Source organism: Acomys russatus, chromosome 19, assembly GCF_903995435.1.
Source record: "Acomys russatus chromosome 19, mAcoRus1.1, whole genome shotgun sequence".
In the NCBI taxonomy this organism is placed as follows: domain Eukaryota; kingdom Metazoa; phylum Chordata; class Mammalia; order Rodentia; family Muridae; genus Acomys; species Acomys russatus.
Genome location: NC_067155.1, coordinates 52,925,459 through 52,947,678, shown reverse-complemented (window position 1 = coordinate 52,947,678; position 22,220 = coordinate 52,925,459). Strand labels below are relative to the sequence as shown.

The 22,220-nt window shown below is 49.2% G+C and overlaps 1 protein-coding gene across 1 annotated transcript in view; it reads left to right on the top strand.

Annotated features, from left to right (window-relative positions):
* Mlxip (MLX interacting protein) overlaps positions 1–21,507 on the top strand; it is a 57,453-nt gene extending 35,946 nt beyond the window's left edge. Inside the window, exons 2-17 of the mRNA XM_051161506.1 lie at positions 6,674–6,780; positions 7,359–7,444; positions 9,376–9,465; positions 9,828–9,869; positions 10,155–10,326; positions 11,016–11,105; positions 11,607–11,698; positions 12,608–13,262; positions 14,055–14,176; positions 14,318–14,474; positions 16,200–16,324; positions 16,864–16,962; positions 17,062–17,189; positions 17,408–17,531; positions 19,836–19,965; positions 20,556–21,507. Coding sequence (XP_051017463.1) covers positions 6,674–6,780; positions 7,359–7,444; positions 9,376–9,465; positions 9,828–9,869; positions 10,155–10,326; positions 11,016–11,105; positions 11,607–11,698; positions 12,608–13,262; positions 14,055–14,176; positions 14,318–14,474; positions 16,200–16,324; positions 16,864–16,962; positions 17,062–17,189; positions 17,408–17,531; positions 19,836–19,965; positions 20,556–20,677 — 2,341 coding nt within the window. The 3' untranslated portion in view covers positions 20,678–21,507. The remainder of the gene's footprint in view (positions 1–6,673; positions 6,781–7,358; positions 7,445–9,375; positions 9,466–9,827; positions 9,870–10,154; positions 10,327–11,015; positions 11,106–11,606; positions 11,699–12,607; positions 13,263–14,054; positions 14,177–14,317; positions 14,475–16,199; positions 16,325–16,863; positions 16,963–17,061; positions 17,190–17,407; positions 17,532–19,835; positions 19,966–20,555) is intronic.
* Positions 21,508–22,220: the final 713 nt, after the last annotated feature.

Sequence of the window (22,220 nt, the reverse complement as noted above, 5' to 3'; positions counted from 1 at the left end):
AAGCACAAATAAAATGAAAGAGTCTGTTTCTGGCAACACTGGTACGACATCTTAAAGGTATTAAGATATCCACTCACACTAGCAGGTAAATGGATAAACAGAATGCAGTCTGCCCATGTATTGCCTGGTTTATCACCTTAGATAGGGCACTGATGACAGCAGAAGATACGGTTTCACTCATGGTTACCTTGGTAAGCCAATGAGTTTAAGTGAGGATATTTAGTGTCCACACCAACAAAAAGTTGTCTGGTTCTCCCACCCCACAAATACAGGATCTATAGTCTCAGGGCTAGAAGGGGCTGTGGGTTTACAGTGCCACCTAGTGAGCCCTGAATGGGCCTTTTGTGCACTGCCTTCTGAGCCTCCCTCCCTTTCCCTTTCTTCAAGGGAATGTTAATGGGCCTAATCTTCTGAGGACCTTGTGCACATAGTCACAGCTACTTGGATTTCAAAATAAAAGGGCCCTCCCAGGCTCAGAGGATAGCATGCTACAACACCAAAGCAGAGACATTTTTCTTTCTCCCTCACCCCACCCCTCACCCCACCCCTTTTTGGGAACCCAGAGGTCTTAGAGTGTACTAAGCAGGTACTCTACCACTAGACTACACCCCTGACACCCCTGTAGGATGGGGTGGGATTCAGCCATGGGGGAAAAAAGGATGTTCTGCATTGCTGCGGTGTGGGTAAACCTTGAGAACAGTATTTAAAGAGAACTCAGACAGTGAGGGCCACATTCTCAATGATCTCGTTCATATGAAATGTCCAGAATAGACAAGTGTGTGGAAGCAGGGACAGATTGGTGAGTACCAGTTGCTGAGAGAAGAGGTAATGGAGACTGTGGTGGGTTGAATGAAAATAGCTCCCATAGGCTCACAGGGAGTGGCACTATTAGGAGGTGTAGTCTTGTTGGAGTAGGTGTGGCCTCATTGGAAGAAGTGTGTCACTGGGGGATAGGCTTTGAGGTATCAGATGCCCAAGACAGCACCATGTCTGCCTGCATGTCACTATGCTTCCCACCATGATGACAATGGACAAAACCTCTGAAGTATAAGCCAGCTCCAGCTAAATGTTTTCCTTTAGAAACCCTGACTAAGACAGGGACTGACTGCTAAGTAGGTGTAGCAGTTTGAGGACGGCAAGAAAGGTTCTGGAACTTCATAATAATGAGGGCCGCACGGGGTGTGAGTGTTATTACTTATTTTAGTTTTTTGAGACAGGGCTTCTCTGTGTAGCCTTGGCTGTCCTGGACTTGCTTTGTGGACCAGACTGGCCTTGATCTGTGAACATTTTTAAATGGTTAAAATTATAAATTTTGTTATTTGTTTTAGCATATGTATAAAAGGAAGAGAAATTAAGGTTAGTTTTTCCTTTACTTATTTTTCACCTATACCCATATGCTACTTTGGAGAATTGTATCTGTTAGTTTTCTTCTGACCTTTTCCACACACTCTGTTTCTGTAAACTTTGAGGAGCCTGTCTTTATTTGTTGTCGTTTAAATTATATCAGTAAGAACATAACAAGGACTTTTACTTTGTTTGTGACACTGTATCTGCATGCGCTGGCGTTTTTGGTGTTGGAGGCTCTTCTGACTTGGTGATTCTCAGCTACACATTGAATAGTTGCTATAAACTAGCCACCCCAGGGCTGGTCAGTAATTAGAGCTTCTGTTTAGGTAACAGGTAGGATAAGCAAGTAACCTATTCCTGGGATTCAGTCAAGTCTCAAAATCTGCAGGACTTGTCCCCTGGAACCACCCACCTTTTTAGAGCACGATCTGTGTTGGTGAAGCCTGCCCATTGCTATGTGGGACAATAGGAAGAGACGGGAACTGGAAATCTCACACTGAGTGTGCAGACTTGTACTTATTCCTCCAGACTTCAAAGATAAACACAAACAATTAGCTATCAGATGATGCTCAAAATATTACCTATATTGCTTGGTTGGTTTTTCCAACACAGGGTTTCCCTGTGTAGCCTTGGCTGCCCTGGATTTGCTTTGTAGACCAGGCTGGCCTCGAACTCACAGCGATCCACCTGCCTCTGCCTCCCTAGTGCTGGGATTACAGGTGTGCGCCACCACACCCAACTGTATTGCTAATAATACTGACTATGAGATTGTATGTGAGTCACTGGCTGGTTTTTGGTTGTTGTGGTTGTCCCATGTCCACGCAGGGTGAGCACGGGCATCTGGCTCCCCAAAGGAAAGGGGAGCAGGACCTGACCATCTGTGCCTGGTTCCCTTTGTTTGTTTGTATGCTTTATTTATTTATTTTATGTATATGAGTGTTCTGTCTGTGTGTACTCCTGCACGCCAGAAGAGGCATCAGATCTCAGTGTACATGGTTGTGAGCCACCATGTGGTTGTTGGGAACTGAACTCAGGTCCTCTGGAAGAGCAGACAGTGTTCTTAACCACGGAGCCATCTCTCCAGCCCCTTCCTGGTTCCCTTTATATTGATGTAGCCTGTTCCTCCTGCCTGTGATGGAGAGGCCAGGGTGGGCCAGGATGTTTTATCAGGGGGCATTTCTCCTGAGAGCATCAGGAACAGCGAAGAGATAAAATTCAGTTAAATTGAAAAGATGAATGGGAACTGTACTTTCTGTTTCCTTTCGGAGAGAAGGAGCAAGAGTCAGTGTCTAATTCTGCCCCAGGGAGCAGGATCCACGACCCACTCCTACCCTCCCTGCTCTCTGGATTAACCAGTGCTTTCTTTTGAGGCTTGCACTTTAATTGTCATTCTAAAGCAGCCTCTTGCCAGACCTCTGAAGAATTCATGGTTTGCTAGCTCCATCTAACAAAATGTTAAGAGGGGCCTTTGTTGTCTTGTGAACTTCCTGTTTTGTGTCAGGAACCCTCCTTCTAGGAAGGGGGGCAGGGGCAGAGTGTGTGAAGAGTTCTTCATGGAAACTTTAAGCATTTGTTTAATAACTGGGCTTAAAAGCACATCCTCTATGCCAGCACTGGGCCAGCAGTCCCAAGATGAGTCAGAGCCAGATGGTGGCCTTCTCATAGGTTGAGGGTGGGGCTAAGTACCTGGTAAGTATTCCTTGGGATCATGGCTGTGACACAAGAAGGACAGAGTTCAGGCGTATGGGGTGGAAGAAACTTCCAGATACTGGGGAGAGGCTAATGATCTTACATATTTCTTTAGTATTTCTGGTTGTGATTTTAAAGAAGGCTTATGGTTGGACAATCTGAAAGATGTATCCTTGTAGGTCAGTGTGGGAAGCAGAAATCTGATCAGAGAGGCCATTGGGTACCCTGCTTTTGATGTTTTGTCACTGAGTGACTGGCCTCTGCAGCTGTGATATGGAGTCTTTTTTTTTTTTTTTTTTTTAATTTTTTTTTTAGCTTTGGCTATCCTGGACTTGCTTTGTATTCCAGTTTTGCCTTCAACTCACAGTGATCCATCTGCCTCTGTCTCCCAAGTGGTGGGATTAAAGATGTGCGCTACCATGCTTGCCTGACAGGGAGTCTTTTAAAGGTAGATTTTCCTAGTTTTGTGGGAAACAGACTTGTGGTATAAGAAGGGCTCTGTATATCTTCCCTCTGTGAGGCACCATAGAGCTCATTAGGAAAGGAACTGACAAAAATTTATAATACTTCCATCACTGATCTATGCTCCCCAGTCTTCTTCACTGTTTGTAACCTTTGACATCATACAACTATGAGCAATGGTGTAGGATTTGTCAGTGTGCCAGACAGATTTGGGATTTGGTTTTGAACTAGTTTCTCTATGTGTGTATAGTGCCACTTGCTGGCTGTAGAGATATTACAGAGCCGTAGGATGCTGGTGGAAAGTTTAGAAATCTGTGTTCCTTCTGAAGTTTGACCGTGTTTGCCATCAGTATTCTAAGTAAGAGAAATGTCTCAGCAAGCAGTTGGGGAGAGCCAAGGAAACTTCATTCTGTTTGTGGCTCGACATTTTTCTCTTCATCTTCTCCTCCCACCATGATCTGATGGAGAAGTTATCGTAGCACACTGCCCCCGCCCTTTCATAGGTGTATAGCGGAGGTACTGCTGGGACAGGTCAGCCTGTTGGTTAACTCTAACAGATCTTGACAGGGCCTTGTGCAGGACAGGAAGGAGGATTGCCTCTGTGGAAGACAGGAGCCAGTAGCCTCTTGTCATCTGTCTGCAGCCTTGTCTGCCTTGGCCCCACAGGATCTTACAACTCCAATTAGCTTCATTCTGTTACCTCAGCAAAGTAGTCACAAGCCAGGCAGGAGCAGTAGACCTTTCCTTTTCTCCTTGGCCTTAGCTTAGTTTTTAGCCCCCTGCATAAGAGTTCTTTCACGCAGGACGTGGGATGGCATGGGCCTGTGTCTCACTTGTATCCTTCCTCAGTTCTTAGATCTTTACTCACAGAGTAGGTGCTTAATGCTTGTTGGGTGAGTAAATGATAAGCCGATGGCTCTGCAGCTGCTTCCGTATCCTCAGGCATCTGTTCCTGGGGTTGAAGTAGGCACAGTGCCTCTTCTTTTTCCGTGTGTGTGTGTGTGTGTGTGTGTGTGTGTGTGTGTGTGTGTGTGTGTGTGTGTGTGTGTACACAGACATACCCGCATCCAACCTTTATTAAGACCACTATAGAGGAGATGGCATTACTGTGATTTTTACCCAGAACACAGAAGCACCAAAATACCCCCTTGCCAACCCCCTTGCACAGCTGAAGCTCCAGGCCCCTCTGCTGTGGCCTTATGATCATGGATGGAACCGATCAGTCACATGGGGTGGGTTAGTCATGCCTTTGGAGTGGCATTTGAAGGAAAAGGAAATTGGGAAACTCTGGAGAGGCTCATGACCCTTTGGGTAGAGACTGTGCTGTCGTGTCTCCCAGTTACTAAGAGGATGTGCTGTAACACTTCCTAGGGGTGGGTCACAGATCTCTTTCTTTTTTCTTTTTTTCAAAAAGGAGTTGTTTCTTTTTATTTTACGTGTAGGAGTGGTTTGCCTGCATGTTTGTAAATGAAGTGCATGCCTGGTGAATGGAAACCAGAAGAAGGCATCTGACGCCCTGGAACTGGAGTTACAGGCTGTTGTGAGGCACCATGTGGGTCCTGTAAACTGAACACCAGCCTTCTCCGAGAGCAGCAGCTATTACTCTTTAATGGCGGAGCTGTCTTTGAGTTGCTGGGGCCACATCCTTCTGTCTGACATAACCCACAGCCTGGGCCATGGTGATGTGGGGGGAAAGAAAGAAGACAGCTGCCAGGGGCTGAGGGGAAGCTCTCCTTACACAGCAAGCTCTCAGGGTCACTTCATGGTGTGCTTCGACACCTCTTTAAATACTTGAGCTTCCATGACTGGGCACATCTCTGCCACTCATGTGGCCTTTCTGAGGAGGTTTGGAGCAGGGGCAGGGCTGCGACCAACCATCAGATGACTGTTCTTCAGCACCCATATGAACCAAAGATAGAGTCTTACTGTCTCAAGCCATCAGGAAAAAGAGTAGCCTAGGGGAGGCCAGCACTGGCCCAGAGCAGACGGTGTTAAAGCAGTGCCTGGAAGGTAGAGCAGTGGCCAGCTAGAAAGAGTAAGGACCATGTGTGTCAGGCAGCGCAGAAGGGGCTTGGGTTTTGTTTTTGGTTTTGTTTTTCAAGACAGGGTTTCACTGTGTAGCCTTGGCTGTCCTAGACTCCGTTGGTAGACCAGGCTGGCCTCCAACTCACAGTAATCCTCCTGCCTGGGATTAAAGGCGTGCGCCACCACACCCAGCTCAGAGGGGGCTTGGATGTCTCAAGACTGGTCTCAAAGCCTCCGTCTTACATCTTAGAGAGATGACTTGGTGGTTAAGAGCACTTGATGATTTTCCAGAGGACCCAAGTTCCCAGCACCCACATCAGATGTTTCATAACCACCTGTAACTCTAACTCCAGAAGACCTAAAACCCTCTTCTGGCCTCCATGGGTACTCACACGTAAGTCTGTCTCTGTCTCTGTCTCTGTCTCTGTCTCTGTCTCTGTCTCTGTCTCTCTCTCTCTCTCTGTCTCTCTCTCTGTCTCTCTCTCTCTCTCTCTCTCTCTCTCTCTCTCTCTCTCTCTCTCTCTCTCTCACACACACACACACACACACACACACACACACTTAAGAGCGCTCACTGACCAGGCTGACAACTGGCAACATGAACTCCCTGGCAACACAGCCGTCTTGGCAGTTCAGTTTCCCAGGTGACGCGCCAGCAGCTACCTCTGAGCAGGTAAAATGAATCACTTCTCACTTCTCAGATGGCTTGAGATTAGCTCATGGTGACTGAGAAGAAAAGAAGTGGGCCAAGACCTGTTTTTTGTTTTTTGTTTTTTAAGTATCAACAGATACTCAATCCATATTGGTCTAGGCTGGCCTTGAATTCAGTCTTCTGGCCCTAGCTTCTGAGTGTTGGGATTGAAGGTGTGTGCCACTACACCTGGTACCATGTCTTTTTAAATGTTAATTATAAGAAACTGTAAAAGAGTAAGCAGGATCCCAAAGAATACAGCAAACCCCATGTCTTAGAGGACTGCAGCACACCCTCTAAGCCTGAATTGTCATGCCCAATTCTCCCGACATGCTCCAAAGAAGTCCCAGAGCGACTGTTCTATCAAGCCAGAGTTCCTGTGTCTAGAATGATTGCGTCTCACTTTTATTCTTTTTTCTGAAGAGCTACTGAGTCTCCCCTCTTTGTCTTGCTTTCCAGTGGGAAATTAGTGTCTCCAAAGTGGAAAAATTTTAAGGGCCTGAAGCTCCAGTGGCGGGACAAGATCCGGCTCAACAACGCCATCTGGAGAGCATGGTATATGCAGTGTAAGTGCTGGGCCATGGGTGTCCTGGGCCACGAGGGCCCCAGTTCTGCGCGTCAGAACTCTGCGTCTTGGAGGCCTGAGCACCTTGGGTCTATAGACTGCTCTTACAGCATGTTTTCAGCAGAATCTTTCTTGAGCAGTCTACACGATGGGACAGCAAGCTATTATGCACTATAGTGCATGCTGGGTACTTGGCCCTAAGGAGTAGGGTTCTTTTTAGGAGAGTTGGGAGAATGTAACCAAGAGGGTCATTGAAGAGCCCAAGAGAAGTTTCTCTTTCATTTTAAGAAGACATAAATACTACTGTGCAGCCCTTGCCCCTGCTAGCTTGAGGATGGAGGATGCGGGTTTGCGGAGCAGGCAGCCTCTTCCTGTCACTGGCCGCTTTGTGTTGATGAGCAGCTTCAGCTCCTCCTCAGATATACTGGCGTTCTTTGCCATGGAGCTGCATGCTTCTATTTCTCAGAACTGTACATTTCTCCAGGGGAAGAAGGGAAGAACACTCCAGGGTGTCGCAGTCTAGGGAGAGTCCTTCAGGGATCTTGGTGCAGTTATGATGTCTCTCTTCTCCTAACCCAGATTTGGAGAAGCGCAAGAATCCCGTGTGCCACTTTGTCACCCCACTAGATGGCTCTGTTGATGTAGATGAACACCGCCGGCCAGAGGTACTTAACCAGCAAGGGACTGAATAGAGGCTAGGAGGGAGGGTGCTGGGAAAGAAAACCTGCCTTCATTTCTGAAGCAACAACTCATCAAAGGGCCACGTTCTATGGGAGAAATGGAAGGGAATAGGGGAGCCTGTGCTGTGCTGTTGGTTGGCCTGACCTTAAGGAGGAGGGGTAGCCTTGAACAGTTTCCAGCTCCAGAGATTCCATCCTTAGACAAACTGACCGTATGGGGCCTCATCCTCTGCTTTCACTTACGATTGGCATTTCCTCAGGAGAGGCTGGTTCTGGAGCACTAGAGAGGTAAAGAGCACATGCGTAGGCTCCTGGTTCCATCCCAGTACCACAAGCAAAACAACCACTCCAGAAAAGTTAGAGAGAACTCGGTGTTCTCCAGGTCAAACAGGGGATACAGCTCAGCTGGCACAGCGCTGTCCTAGCATGCACCAAGCTGGCTTCCATCTTTAGCGCTACATAAACTGGGCTCAGTGTCAAACGCTGCAGTCCCAGCGCTTAGGAGGTGGAGGAGGGAAAATCAGAAGTTTAAGGTCATTCTTAATACATAGAGAGTTTGAGGCCAGCCTGAACTACATGAGACACTATTTTTGTTGTTTTTGTTTTGTTTTCTGTAACAGGGATTCTCTGTGTAGCCTTGGCTGTCTTGGACTCGCTTTGTAGACCAGACTGGCCTTGAACTCAGAGATCCGCCTGCCTCTGTCTCCTCGATGCTGGGATTAAAGGCGTGTGCCATTATGCCCTGCTGAGACACTATCTTAAAAAGATAAAAACAAAAGCAAGCGAACAAACAAACTTAAGATGCGATATGAAAAGAGGTTAAAGAAAGAGTGGCTTATTTTTATACTGTTTTATTATTTTGGTACTATAGGGAGAACCCAGGGCCTCTTACATCCGAAGCAGATTCTATACCATTAAGCTATACCTCTTGTCCCCAAAGAGTAAATTAATTTTTTATATTAGATTTATTTATTTACTTATGTGTGTTAGTGTTTGCATGTGTCACAGCATATATGTGGAAGTCAGAGGACAACTTTTGAGAGTCCTTGCCTTTGACCAGGTGGATGCCAAGGATCAAACTCAGGTTATCAGGCTTGACAGGAGGAAGGTACCTTTTCCCTGTGAGCCATCTCACCAGCTCTCATTGTCACTCTTTGAGAACATGGCAGCTGCCATTGGAAAGGGGCATTTGTGGGCCACCTGTGAATTTCCTTAGCATCCTCGGGCAAGAAGGTCTCTGCCACCTCTGTCTGAGTGCTGTGTGCTCACCCTGAAACCAGCGCAGAGTCACCCTTGGTGCCATGGTGCTGTGTGCTCGCCTGAAACCAGCGCAGAGTCACCCTTGGTGTCATGGTGCTGAAGTGAAGCTAGAGCTGTAGCTCAGACGAGAAGAGGGGTGCTCAGCGAGGGGTGCTCAGCGAGAGGAGCTCAGCGAGGGGAGCTCAGCGAGGGGAGCTCAGCGAGGGGAGCTCAGCGAGGGGTGCTCAGCGAGGGGTGCTCAGCGGGGTGCTCAGCGAGGGATGCTCAGCGAGGGGTGCTCAGGGAGGGATGCTCAGCGAGGGGTGCTCAGCGAGGGGAGCTCAGCGAGGGGAGGGGAGCTCAGCGAGGGGAGCTCAGTGAGGGGAGCACAGGTCATCTGCCGCGTTGGGGCTTTCTCACCAGCAGAGCTGGCTGAGGCCACTTCAGTGTGGACGCTGGGTGCTCCTGGGCTGAGGCCACTTCAGTGTGGACACTGGGTGCTCCTGGGCTGAGGCCACTTCAGTGTGGACGCTGGGTGCTCCTGGGCTGAGGCCACTTCAGTGTGGACGCTGGGTGCTCCTGGGCTGAGGCCACTTCAGTGTGGACGCTGGGTGCTCCTGGGCTGAGGCTTGATCATCATCTAAGACCTGTATTTCATTTTGGCCTCTTGGTTGTAGGCCATCACCACAGAGGGCAAATACTGGAAGAGCCGCATTGAGATTGTGATCCGGGAGTATCACAAATGGAGAACCTACTTCAAGAAAAGGGTATATATTGGCAAGGGCTCTCAAAAGAGCATTCTGGGAGCTTCAGGGAGGGGTTTGGGGTTGGGTAGGTGGGAGATGGACTGTATTCAGAATGTGGCCTAAGGCCCTAAGCCCCACAACTGCCCACAGTCAGCATGATGTGGGAATACTTACTCAGCATTTTAAGCACCAAGTAGTGGCTATGGTTTCCTCAGCCATGAGCAGAACTATTTCCTTCTTTGTGCCCACATCCTTGGGAAGGCAGCCAGCAGGATCCCATTCCCCAACTCGCTACCCAGAGAGTTCACTCACACATAAGGAGGTGAAGTTGGGGCGTCCCAGGGCTCTTGGTAGCTGCCTCATCTTGCTCCCTTTGCCTACAGCTACAGCAGCACAAGGATGAGGACCTCTCTAGCCTGGCCCAGGTAAGTGAGCTCGAGAGCCATGCCTTGGCAAGATGCAGCAATAACTTCTGTGTCCCAAGAGAGTCCTGTAGTGGAAGGCCAGACACAGGACCAGCTCACACGGAGGTCCTGCAAGTGACCAAGGAAGCAGGCACAGTCTGCTCCTGGGTGTGCTAAGGGAATAGCTCTGAATGCTCTACCCTCTTGCCTTTTTTTTTAAATCAAGAAGCAACCCATTAATGCATGCCAGGACTGAAAATAATGACTTTAACTCCCTTTTTGTTCTTCCTCCTCTGTTGGCACTAGGATGATGACATGCTCTACTGGCCTAAGCATGGGGATGGCTGGAAAACCCCAGTCCCAATGGAAGAGGACTCACTGCTGGACACAGACATGCTCATGTCAGAGTTCAGTGATACCCTCTTCTCCACACTGTCTTCACACCAACCGGTGGCCTGGCCCAACCCACGGGAAATAGGTGACTGTAGTCTCCGTCCTTCTCGAGAATTCCTTTAGGCCAGGCTTTGCTTCAGGGTATCTCTGAGCTGCTGCGTGGCACTTAATTATGTGAGGCAAGAAAAGAGAGAAAGACTGCCAAAGCTTTGTATCTGTGGGTCCTTGGCAATTGCATGGGAGGAGACTGGAATTGGAGCCTTACAGGGGTGGCCATGTTCTTTTAGTCCCACTGTGAGAATGCAGCAGGCTCTAATCTAAATCTGTTTTCTATTTCTAATACTGTCGCCTTAGTGTGGGATGTGTGAATGCCTAAGCCTAGGCTATAAGGTGAGCACTGCTGCACATGATATCCCACCTGGAGGCCTTCAGTCTTCTAGTTCCTCAGGGAAGACTACAGATGCAAAGTGAGAACACAGATGCAGGGTTGGGGGGCTGTAGAGTGGCGTGGGTGGTTGGGGCTACTCGTAGCTCCTAGCTTCATGGTGATCCTAGCACTGTCTTTCCTGCCTTCTGAGGGTGGAGAGAACATATCTACCTAAGAATGGCCACAAACCTCTAAGAATGTAAAGGTCCCAGCCAGTTAGCTTCCTACAGTTCTTAGAAGAATCTAGAATGGTATGACCAGGCATATGTTTCAGATCTAACTTTATATGTTCCTTCAGTCTTACTTGAGGTAAAAGTGTTCCCCTTTTTCACTTATAATTCTTGCAGCACATTTAGGAAATGCAGACATGATCCAGCCAGGTCTGATCCCTTTGCAGCCCAACCTGGACTTCATGGACACCTTTGAGCCTTTCCAGGGTGAGAGCAGAGGGTAACATGAGCTTGGATATCCCTTGGCCATCCCATATCAGACTGGGGCCCCTTTTATAGAGAGGACAGTTGGAAATAGGTATAAGGGAGGGCTTAGACTTTTTCAAAACTGAAAATTATTTTGTTAGTAACTACAAAGCCTAGAAAAGTTTCCTGGGACGTTGGAAGGAAGTTGGCATTCTCAGAGTGAGTGCTTTCTTCCTGCTGGGAGCCTTTGGTTGGCCTTGACTGTGAGCAGTTCCTCCTCTCAGCAGCAGAGGGCACTGTGACACAGCCACCTCCCAGTAAAGTTCCTGAATATTAAGTCAGCCCTTTGAGCTCTGCCGTTGTGCAGGCTTGAAACACTTGGTGTTTCAAATGGTCCAACCAGAGTCCTCTTTTATAGAAAAAATTACCTTGGGGAGGTGGGGGTTGGGTTCAGGCCCCTGTTGGTATGTCTACAAACTTCTAAGCTCACGGAGTTCAAAAGACTCCCATGTTCTTTTTCAGATCTCTTCTCTTCCAGTCGATCCATTTTTGGCTCCATGTTGCCTACTCCTGCGTCAGTACCTGCCCCAGATCCTAGCAGCCCACCTTCTCAGGTAGAGGAAGCTGGGGAGCAGGCATGGCAGGTACAGGGCTGCCATCACACTTGACAACCAGGGCTAGGCTTAATGCTGTGACCATGAATTGACAGCATGCTGGGGCCATTGCTGGATCCAGTGCTAAATGCACATGGATGTGCAAAGAAATTATGGAACCCACTTTGAAAACATCCTTAACTCCCCACAAGGTGGGAGACTATGCCAACAAAGTTGTTTTCCTACCTCAGGCCCCACATAAACTTTGTTCAGCCAGCTCTTTTCTAAGACAAGATTAGTTACAGAAGAAAAATAAAAATACATTGTATATCGTTTTTACTTTTTACTTAGTAATTAATAAAAGGTAATTACAGGTGTTCGGGCAACAGCTGAGTGAGGCATAGTTCTCTGCCCTGGGGAAGCTCTGTTAGTCACCCAGTAACCTGGCACCTTCCCACCCAGCTCAGATAACCATTTCTTCTGCAGAGACTGAGAGGTGCACAGGTGATCCCTTATAACTTCTTCACTCAGGAAGAGCTAGTCTGACTGGAAGTCGATACTTGAAGCTGTCCTGGGGGAACTCCTGAGCAGCTGCGGTTTAGGCTGTTTCTGCTCTGTAACAGAGATGCCAGGACTGTGGGTAGATGTAGACCAGACTCTAGAAACCAGATACACCTAGGGTGCTGCCCAGCTTTGTCTGAGCTCTGTGATACCATTAGCTCCTAATGGAAACAAGACCCCTGCTGACACCCAGGGAGCACAGATCCATTTCTCCAGCCTAGCAGTGTGTTTGGTCTAAGAGATAGCACTTCTATCCCTTGGTCCCTCAGTCCCTATACCTACACTTGGGCTTTGTGTTATGTAGTGCTAAACCGTTAAAGCTAATCATCCAATTGTAGCTTTGTTTCTTCATGTCTCTTCCTTCCTCAGGGTAACATCTTGCCAAATACGGCTCTCCCTACTGTGAGCCTGCCCAGTAGCCTCCTAGCATCTTCTACAGCCTCCTCCCTTGGCCCCACAGATGGGCAGGGTAGTGAACGCACTTCCCAAACTGTGGACCCATTTATTCAGCCTGCAGACTTTGCTCCCTCTGAGCCACCGCCAGGTGTTCCACAGCCCTTCCTCCCAGTCTTTACTATGACCTTGCTTTCCCCTGGTCCTGCCCCCACAGCTGTCCCAACTGCACTGCCCTTAGTTCCTCCTCCTGCCACTGCTCTGAACCCTCCAACTCCACCAGCTTTCCTGCAGCCACAGAAGTTTGCAGGAGTCAGCAAATCAACCCCTGTCATTACCCACACAGCCTCTGCCACCCTTACCCATGATGCTTCTGCCACCACCTTCAGCCAGAGCCAGGGCCTTGTTATCACAGCACACCATCCAACCCCCTCGTCATCTCCCTGTGGTCTGGCGCTGTCTCCTGTACCCCAGCCACCAGCCGTGGGACCTCCCCAACCTCATTTAACTTTTATACACCCTAAACCTGTGTCCTTGACTGGAGTGAGACCCAAGCAGCCCCCCAAAATAGTGCCTGCTCCCAAACCTGAGCCTGTGTCCTTGGTGTTGAAGAATGCCTGCATTGCTCCAGGTGAGTTGTGTTGGGGGCATAGCCAGACAGGGTTGCCTAGGGAGCAGTGTTTCCCTTTCTCAAAGGCTGTAAATTAGTGACACCCCCCTATTTAAATAAAACAGTAGTATGGACCATTCGCATGTGCATTTGAGCTTTCTATTCTGCTTGTTTAAAAATTAGTGTAGCCTTGATCTGGATGTGCTGGTGCATACCTGTAAAACCAACACTGAGGAGGCTGAGGCAGGAAGGTCTTGACTCTGAGGCCAGTCTGAGTTGCAGAGAAAGCCCCAGGGCAGCCAAGGCTGTATAGTGAAGCTCTCTTTAAAGAAACTACAGCTGGGATGGCGAGATGTAAAGACTCTTGCTGCTAAGTGTGACAACCTGAGTTTAATCCTCGGGATCCACATGGTAAAAAGTCGAGTCAGTTTCTACAAGTTGTCTTCTGACTTGTACACATGTACACATACATGCTGTACACATATACACATCATACAAAATTAATAAGGTATAATTTAAAAACCAAAGTAAACAAAATAAGAATTAGTCTTGAAAACATGATTTGAGAGTATGTAGTTGTGGACATCTTCCTCCAGGGACTATTGTATGGCTCTTTTAGTTAAAAACTACAAACATATTTCAGACGCCCTGGGGCTTTGTCTCCCTGCCCCCTAGGTGAGGAGCCACATGTTCCACCAGCTGGGTATGTGATGCTCTGGTTTTCCTGGCTGTCTACAGCTTAGTACTTTTGTTAGTAACAGCTAGGCCTCTACAAGGTCAGGCCCTCACCTTCACTTCTCTTCACCCCTACAGCTGCCTTCTCAGGCCAACCACAAAAGGTGATCATGACATCAGCCCCTCTAAAGAGAGAAGGGATTCTGGCATCCACAGTGTCCCCATCGAATGTGGTTATTGCCTCTGCTGCCATTACCAGGGTAAGGAGGACTGGCCTGGACAGGCCTCAAGCATCCTTATCTCCCTGGAGTGGCCTGTGTTTGTGTGGCTCTCAGCCAGTGTAGCTGCTCTGCTGTGCTCTGCATCAGTGGTACATGACCTCTCTCCTGTTGTCTCCACAGGCTTCTGGGGTCACGGAGTTCCTTAGCCACAGCACGAGCAGCCAGCCTACCCCTGTCTCTCGGCTCTTTTCTTCAAGTACAGTGCAAGACTCCCTGGTGAAGGGCGAGCAGCTCCCACTGCATGGGGGCAGTCCCCAGGTCCCTGCCTCAGGTTCTAGTGAGTATTCACCCGAGCGGGGCAGTTGGGGCTTCATGGAGGAAAGAAGCAGCTTGTTCTGGGCTGGGGAGGCCATTATCAGGCTCCCATAATCGAGCCTGGGCCTACAGACCCTTCAGTCTGCTCGTAGCACAGACTGGGGAAATGCCTACTGGGCAGTAGGTAGCTGTAGCCACACCTGCAGAAAAGGAACAGAGTGTGGCAGGCGTGTCACAGCCGGGGAAGCTAGTGCACTCAGGAAACCACACTCAGAAGGCCTGCCTCGGAGCTGCCAGTTCCATCCAGAAAAGGGGCTGAAGAGTTCTTGTCAGCAGTCTGGAAAACTGGAGCCTGAGGTTGCTGTAGCCATGAGCCAGCAGCATGCTTGCCACAGCATTATTCCTCCTAGTCTCTAAACTACTGCAGATCTGTGGCCATTTTCATATTTCCAACTGAGGACAGTCAGGACAATACTGGCTTTGCCTGTTGACTTGTGGACCAGAAGGTCCTGTGACATCAGAAGTGGGCTGCAGGTTGAACATGGTTTCCTTCCAGTGCCACAGTGGGAATGGAACTCGAACCGCTGCAGATCTTGTGCAAGCAGCTCTCTCTGTGCTGCATCTTAAGGCTTCTCCTCTTGGCTAAAGGCAAGGGAAGGTGTGGCCAAGGAGGGCTTCCAGCTGAGAGGGGCGGACTTGTCCAAGGGCAGGGTTTGAAGAGTGGGGTGCTTCAGTCTGGAAAGATACTGACATGAGACATAAGTCAAGTTTCTGAAACTATCCAGGGAAAAGAGGCTGGCCTTGCCTGTGGGACTACAGAGCACAACGTTCAGAGCTGTGCACTGAAGCCTGGTAATCGAGGAGAAGATAGAGTAACTGGATGCATTTGCTAGAATAAAGTGAAGTAGGCTGCAGAAGTTCTAAAGGGACCTAGGGAATGACTCTGAAGAGATATCAGTGAATGGGACAGGCGCCTGTGTGGTTTGCAGTACTCTATTCTATTCTGTATGGGTCAAAAGGTGGCAGCACCTTTTTTTTTTTTTTTTTTAAAGATTTATTTATTTATTTATTCATTCATTCATTCATTCATTCATTCAGTCAGTCAGTCAGTCAGTATTCTGCCCACATGTGTGCTTGTTTGCCAGAAGAGGGCACCAGATCTCGTACATGGTTATGAGCCACCATGTGGTTGCTGAGGATTGCTTTGGAACAGACAGTGCTCTTAACCTCCAGCCCGTACTTATTTACTTAACATTTTCAGAGTGAGTAAGAGATGAGTAAGAAAGTACATATATAGAATTTGAAGAAGAAGAAGAAGAAGAAAAAAAAAGACAGATGCCAGTGTTCTGAGCACGTGAGTTAGGAGTTGTTTGTTGCCTTACAAACCTGTAAGGACCCGTGACTGCCTTGAGGTGGCATTTTAGGGGACTGGTTGTCAGTTTGCCCTTCCCTTTGAGCAGCTTAATACCTGGGATGGGGCAGAATCCAGGCATATTCCTCATCTAACTTGCCTGTCTCAGATGTTGCCTTTGGAACTGGAACTCCCCTTTGGGATGTGGGCAAGGGCTTCTCCGTTGTTCTCTCTAGGGAACCTAGAGGAGATTTTAAATGGACTTCCAGACCAGAGGACTTGCTGAGAGCCCCTTTGGTTGGTGAGGACTGCTATGGAGCCAGGATAGAGTAGCCTCACGCCTTATATTTTACTTCATTCTCAAGTGTTTGCCTGTTAAGAGCATTTTCTTCTCAGGCCGTGACTACCCCAACTCAGGGCAAGCCTCTCCATGCCCGTCAGAACAAAGCCCCAGTCCTCAGTCGCCCCAGAACAGCTGCTCAGGGAAATCCACAGACCCCAAAAATGTGGCTGCATTAAAGGTACGGCTTATTTCTCTTGAGTCTTGATTCCCTTGGTGGGATGGGGAGGAAAGAGAACATCGGGAACAGAGAGCCACAGATCCAGCTCGTGCTGCACCCCAGAAATACTAACATTAAATTCACTCCAACCATTTCCCATTTCACCAACAAGCCCATGCAGTTAGGGCCTGTTCAGACCTCTGGATGGGCTCTGTGGGTCCCAGAGGGGACCAGCACCAGCACTGAGTCTTCATGCCAAGGGAGGGGTGCATGCAACCTTCGCCTCACCAGATGCAGGGAGGATGTGGTACTGGGTTGCAGAAAAGGGGGGAGTCTGGCAGCCAGGGGACAGAGCACATAGTGCTTCCCAGCCATGAGTCCTGCCCACTCCGCCCTGGCTCCGCCACAGCTCTTGAGCCCTTTGCCTCTCCTACATAGTTTGTGGCCCTGGCTTGTCAGTCTTTCTCTAGCTACTCAGCATTGTGTTAGGCAGTAAGGAGGAACAAACTGATTGCCTCAGGCCTGGCCTGTATCTCATTGACCAATTGCTTCCCCGATAGAACCGGCAGAAGCACATCTCGGCTGAACAGAAAAGGCGTTTCAATATCAGGATGGGCTTTAATACCCTGAACAGTTTGATCTCCAATAATTCCAAGCAGGTAAATTGCCTTAGAGTGGCAAGGGAGGTGATAGCACATCTTTCCCGTTGTCCCTGGCCAGCTAAGTACCGCCACCTCTGAGCCACCTGCCCTCCACAGACCAGCCATGCTATCACGCTGCAAAAGACTATGGAGTACATCACCAAGCTGCAACAGGAGCGGATGCAGATGCAAGAGGAGGCCCGGAGGCTGCGGGAGGAAATTGAGGAGCTCAACGCTACCATCATGTGAGGTTCCATCTGAGTGCTCCACCCCACACATTTCTATGTCTCAGAAGCAGAGGGGACACTTTGTGGCCTTTGCTACCGGTATTGCAGCTGTTTAGCGTCTTGTCCTCCTCCCACAGGCCTCTGCCTGTACCTGCCTATATCCTTCCTGTGTGGTTCCCCCAAGGGACCTCTACCATCATCTACCCTAGAGCATTCCTTGACTACTGTTGTTTCAGCTCCTGCCAACAGCTGCTACCGGCCACAGGAGTCCCTGTCAACTGCCGCCAGTTTGACCACATGAAAGACATGTTTGATGAATATGTGAAAAGCAGGATTCTGCAGAATTGGAAATTCTGGATTGTATCTTTGGGTTTTCCTTGTTCTTCCCTTCCCTTCCCCGGGCAACACACTGAAACAGTAGGCAGTGCTCTCAGGCACCTACTGAAGAAAAGTTCTCACACAGTGGTTTAGAGAAGAGAAGGCTCTGGGCTGGCCCTAGGGGCTGGGGAGACCACATCCAGAGGCTTTGCAGGCAGGGGCGGGGAGGCAGGGCCTGCTGTGCCCTGCAGGCTTTGCAGGCAGGGGAAGGGAGGCAGGGAGGCCGTGCCCTGCAGGCTTTGCAGGCAGGGGCAGGGAGGCAGGGAGACTGTGCCCTGCAGGCTTTGCAGGCAGGGGCAGGGAGGCTGTCCTGCAGGCGTTTGGTAAACAAAAGAAGCTGGATGACTGTGGAGGCAGCAGGTGGAGGGCAGACCTGGACAGCCTGGCCAGCTCAGGCCCTTCGGTGAGGAGAGGGTGAGCCCTACCTACTGGGACAGGTGGAAACCAAGGGCTATCAAATTACTGAGTGGCCAAAACCCCAGGTGGTGGAGTGGTTTCCCCCCCTCTGCCTCCTCTTCCTCTGCCTCCTCCTCCTTCTCCTCCTCCCTTTCTTGATTTGTGGAGGTTTTTAGTTATGTTTATATATGTGTTGAGTGCAAATGCCTCCAAAATCTCAAAAGGATGTTGGATCCCTTGGCTCTGGAGTCATCAGCTGTTGTGGGCCTCTTGACACAGGTGTTGGGGACTGGACTTGAGTTCTCTGCAAGAACAGTACACTTGTTCTTAGCTGCCATATAACCCCTTGGTTTTTGGTTTGGTTTGGTTTGGTTTTTTGAGACAGAGTTCCTCTGTGTAACAGCTCTGACTATCCTGGAACTCTCTCTGTAGACCAGGCTGGCCATGAACTCACAGAGATCCTCCTGCCTCTGCCTCCCAAGTGTTGGGATTAAAGGCGTGCGCCACCACCGCCCGGCAGTCCCTTGGTTTTTATGCTTTTTGCTTTGATTTTTTGTATTTCGAGAAGGGTCTTTGTTTGCCCGGGATGGTCATGAACTTCTAAGCTCAAATGATCCTTCTGCTTTAGCCTCCCAAGTAGCTATAGGCAGGATTTGGAACCTGTTCCCTCAGATTTTTCTCTGCCTGAGTGTCCCCTGGTCTTAAGTGTCATAATAAAAGTGTGTCCACCAGGTGCCAAGACCTGTCTTCTGGCCAAGGTTGCTCTGATCTCAGCCTTTGAGATGGCAGCATTCCTGTTAAAGGATGACTCCTGCCTCCCTGCTCTGCATTAACCCCTGTGCTGAGCTGGTATGACAGGTCACCTATAGCATAGGTCATAGGTCAGTCAGCAGGAAAAGACAGTTGTATGGAAAGAAAGGAAGCAAGGTGAAGGGTGTGTGTGTGTGTGTGTGTGTGTGTGTGTGTGTGTGTGTGTGTGTTGTGCACGCATGTGCACATCAGAAGCCAAATTTGTTTTATTTTCTTTGAGTTTTGAGACTGTCTCAATTGTAGGCTGATACACTTTGTAGTGCAATACTACATAGCCTCTTCCTCCTTAAGTGAACCACCATGTCTACCTGTGTATTTATACTTTTATTAATATTGAGGACGAAGCTCAAGGAATCATACATACTATCTAGGTACGAACTCTATCAGTGAGCCTGCCTGACTCAAGATGGCAGGTAGCGTGCCTCATTCCCTCATTTGCTTTGCTATCTTACTTTCTGCCATTAGTAGAATCCTGGTGACACATGGCACATATCAGGACTGCTTCAATAAGATGGCACATTCCTTGTTACCAGGCCTGGGTGGGAACTGTAGGCATCAGAGTTCGAGAGAAACATTTATATCCCCACTGGGCCCATACTAAGACCTTTTGGGAGCTCTGCAGGAAGTGGTGAGCTTGCAGGCTATGCATAACACAGAAGTCAGGCTCCAACTTCAGACAGACACTTCGCCTTTGAGTGTTGGCATGTGCTTCCCGTGTTCTGCCGCCCTACACGTCTGTCTCCTTTCTTTGCACACAACTGTCTATTGTATTTGACCTATGATCCCATGGTCACCTCATTGTGCTAACCCCTGTACCAGGCTGAAGAAACTTGTTTTTCTGTCCTCTGTCTACTCAAAGGTCAGTTGTAGTGAGAGCAAATAGCTTAATCTCATGACAGGCACACTTGCCTGGCAACAACTGATCTATCCCTTCCTCTCTGATCAGTTTTCTGGAGACAATTGTTTGCCATTCTTGAGGGAAGTCACAGGTAAGCCTGGCTTGCCTGGACCTTCTTCCTTTACCTGTATGCCCCTTAGCCCTCCTCAGGGTTCACCTTTTCCTTAACTAAGGTCCTACAGTTCAGTATGATCATCAAGCCGCTGTTTGAGTCCTTCAAGGGCATGGTGTCCACCAGCAGCTTGGAGGAGTTTCACCGGACGGCGCTTTCCTGGCTGGACCAGCACTGCTCTTTGCCTGTCCTCAGGCCAAGTGAGTATGGAATACCAGAGATTGGAACTCCATGCTGGTCCTGGAAGGAGAAAAGCCCTTACCTGGGCAGTGCTTAGGAAAGTTTAGACTCTACTGTTCAAGGCCAGGCCAGCCATGCAAGAGATGTAAGGATAACATTGAAGGGATCCTAGACCCAGAAAAGCTAGAGGGGCCAGCATGAGCTTCCTGCCTATTAGCAAACCTACCAGTCTGACCAAATCCAATGTTCTTACTGAATATTTGCTGCTTGCCAGACTGTTTTAGGTGAATTGGGTATTTTATTATTTAAGTTCTTATTTAGTTCTAAAGCTATAACCATATATAAAAGTTACAATAATTTAGTATTAAAGCAAGTGCATTATCTGGCAGCAGGACTAGCCTAGAATTTTTGGGCTACTTGGCCCTGCTAGGATCTACATAGGCAAGATGTGAGACTGGGTCTCAGAATGGGTCTCCCATTACTCTTCCCTGCCGTTGAGGTCTGGGCATCATGCTTGGAGATCACCACATAGGGCTGCATGTGTGAAGTTTGCATCTTGTCCTTCTGAGTTTCGTGTCCTAGGCTGACTATAGCCTCTTCTGTCTTACAGTGGTACTAAGTACCCTCCGGCAGCTGAGCACCACCACCTCCATCCTGACAGACCCATCCCAGCTGCCAGAGCAGGCATCAGAGGCTGTTACCAGGATTGGGAAACGATTGGGGGAGTCCTAAGCTTAGTTGGCATGTGGGCTGCATGAGATGCCTGGAGATCCCTCCTGTACCTTTCCTGACACACCGCCTCAGGGCTGCCCTTAACTTCAGTGGCCTATTGCACCTGTCAGGATGCTGTGCTCAGGTCTGAAGCAGGCTTGAGGCCTGCCAACAGCAGTATCCCATCTTGGGAACCCTTGCTGTGACCTCTCACTCAGTGACCTCAATCACCAGTCTCCCCTGCATTTGGAGTGGCCCAGACAAAGGGAAACATCAGCTATTCTAGTCCTGACCTCCAGGTGGTCTGTTGGGGTCCAGAGTCAGCAAGTACAAGACAAGGAAACAAAGCCTGTTTTTACAGGTGGGATCATCCTGGCTCCTTCACACTTCCTTTCTTGAGACTAAGAGACTTGGCCCTGTCACATCCTTATCCACCTGTGCTCCTCTGGCAACCCCTGCACACTTTCTGGCCTCTGTAGCAGCAGTGAAGTCTCACCGTCTTCCGTGACGCTGGCAGCACCTGACCCTCTGGGCTACCATTCCAACTTCTGCAGAAAGGAATGTACCTCCTCGCTAGTGTATTCTGTCGAAAGGGGAAATCTTCGCAAACCTCTGAGCACACATGGAAAATAAAGGCTGTGGAGGCCGACTGGATGGGATGAAGGCACAAGCAATGAAACCTGCTGTTCTGGCTCAGAAACCCCACAGGCAGCGTCTTGTCTATGTCTTAGTTCTACCTGGCATTGCAGACACCACGATGTTCCCAACATTGTCAGGAACTTGGCCTAGAGCCTCGCAGGCCTCGCAGCTGAGGCCCTCCCGTGCCTGTTCTCCACCCACTTCCACTCTGCAGTTGTGGAAGAGGCAGATACACTCTCACCTTGGTTTTAGGATTTTGGAAGGTCACAGTCCATGATACTGCTGTCATCCTGGTCATTTTATCTGAAGACTAGCTCGAGTTCCAAACCAGGACAAGTCTCAGACCAAAGATATCACCTTACTAAAGTCTGTGCCATCTTGTATAAGGAGGAAGAAACAAAGTGCTGACAAGCAGGATGCCAAGGAGTTAGCCCTTGCCTTCAGGCTAGATGGTGAAGAGCTGTGCTCAGATTTGGACCAGTGGAGTTTGAGGGTGGCACATGTCTGAAGGTTCAAGTATCCCAACTTGTGTTACAGTTGGTAGAGACAGGGAGAGGTTGGGGGAAGGGGGCACTTGGCCCTCATCCTTCTCTTTGCTCCCTCTGAGATACTGCATGTGGTGAGGCATGCTCTCCAGCACTCAGGGACCCCAGTCAAGGGCACCTCCCAGGAAGAATGTGCTTTTTTGTCCTGCTGTGACACCTAGAGCAGACAACAGGCTTTTTCTTGGACTCTGTCCTCCTGGCCCCTCCTCACCATGCTGCCTGTCCTGAGAGGACCACGTGAAGTGGGGAGCCCAGGATGTCCCCTGAAGTTCTGACCCCTTCAGAAGCCCCTGCTGATTCCTGAGGCCTGCCCTGGACTAAGTAGTTGAAGAACAAAGAAAGAGTAGGAGGTGCGGGCCATGCCGCCATTTATGCTGTGA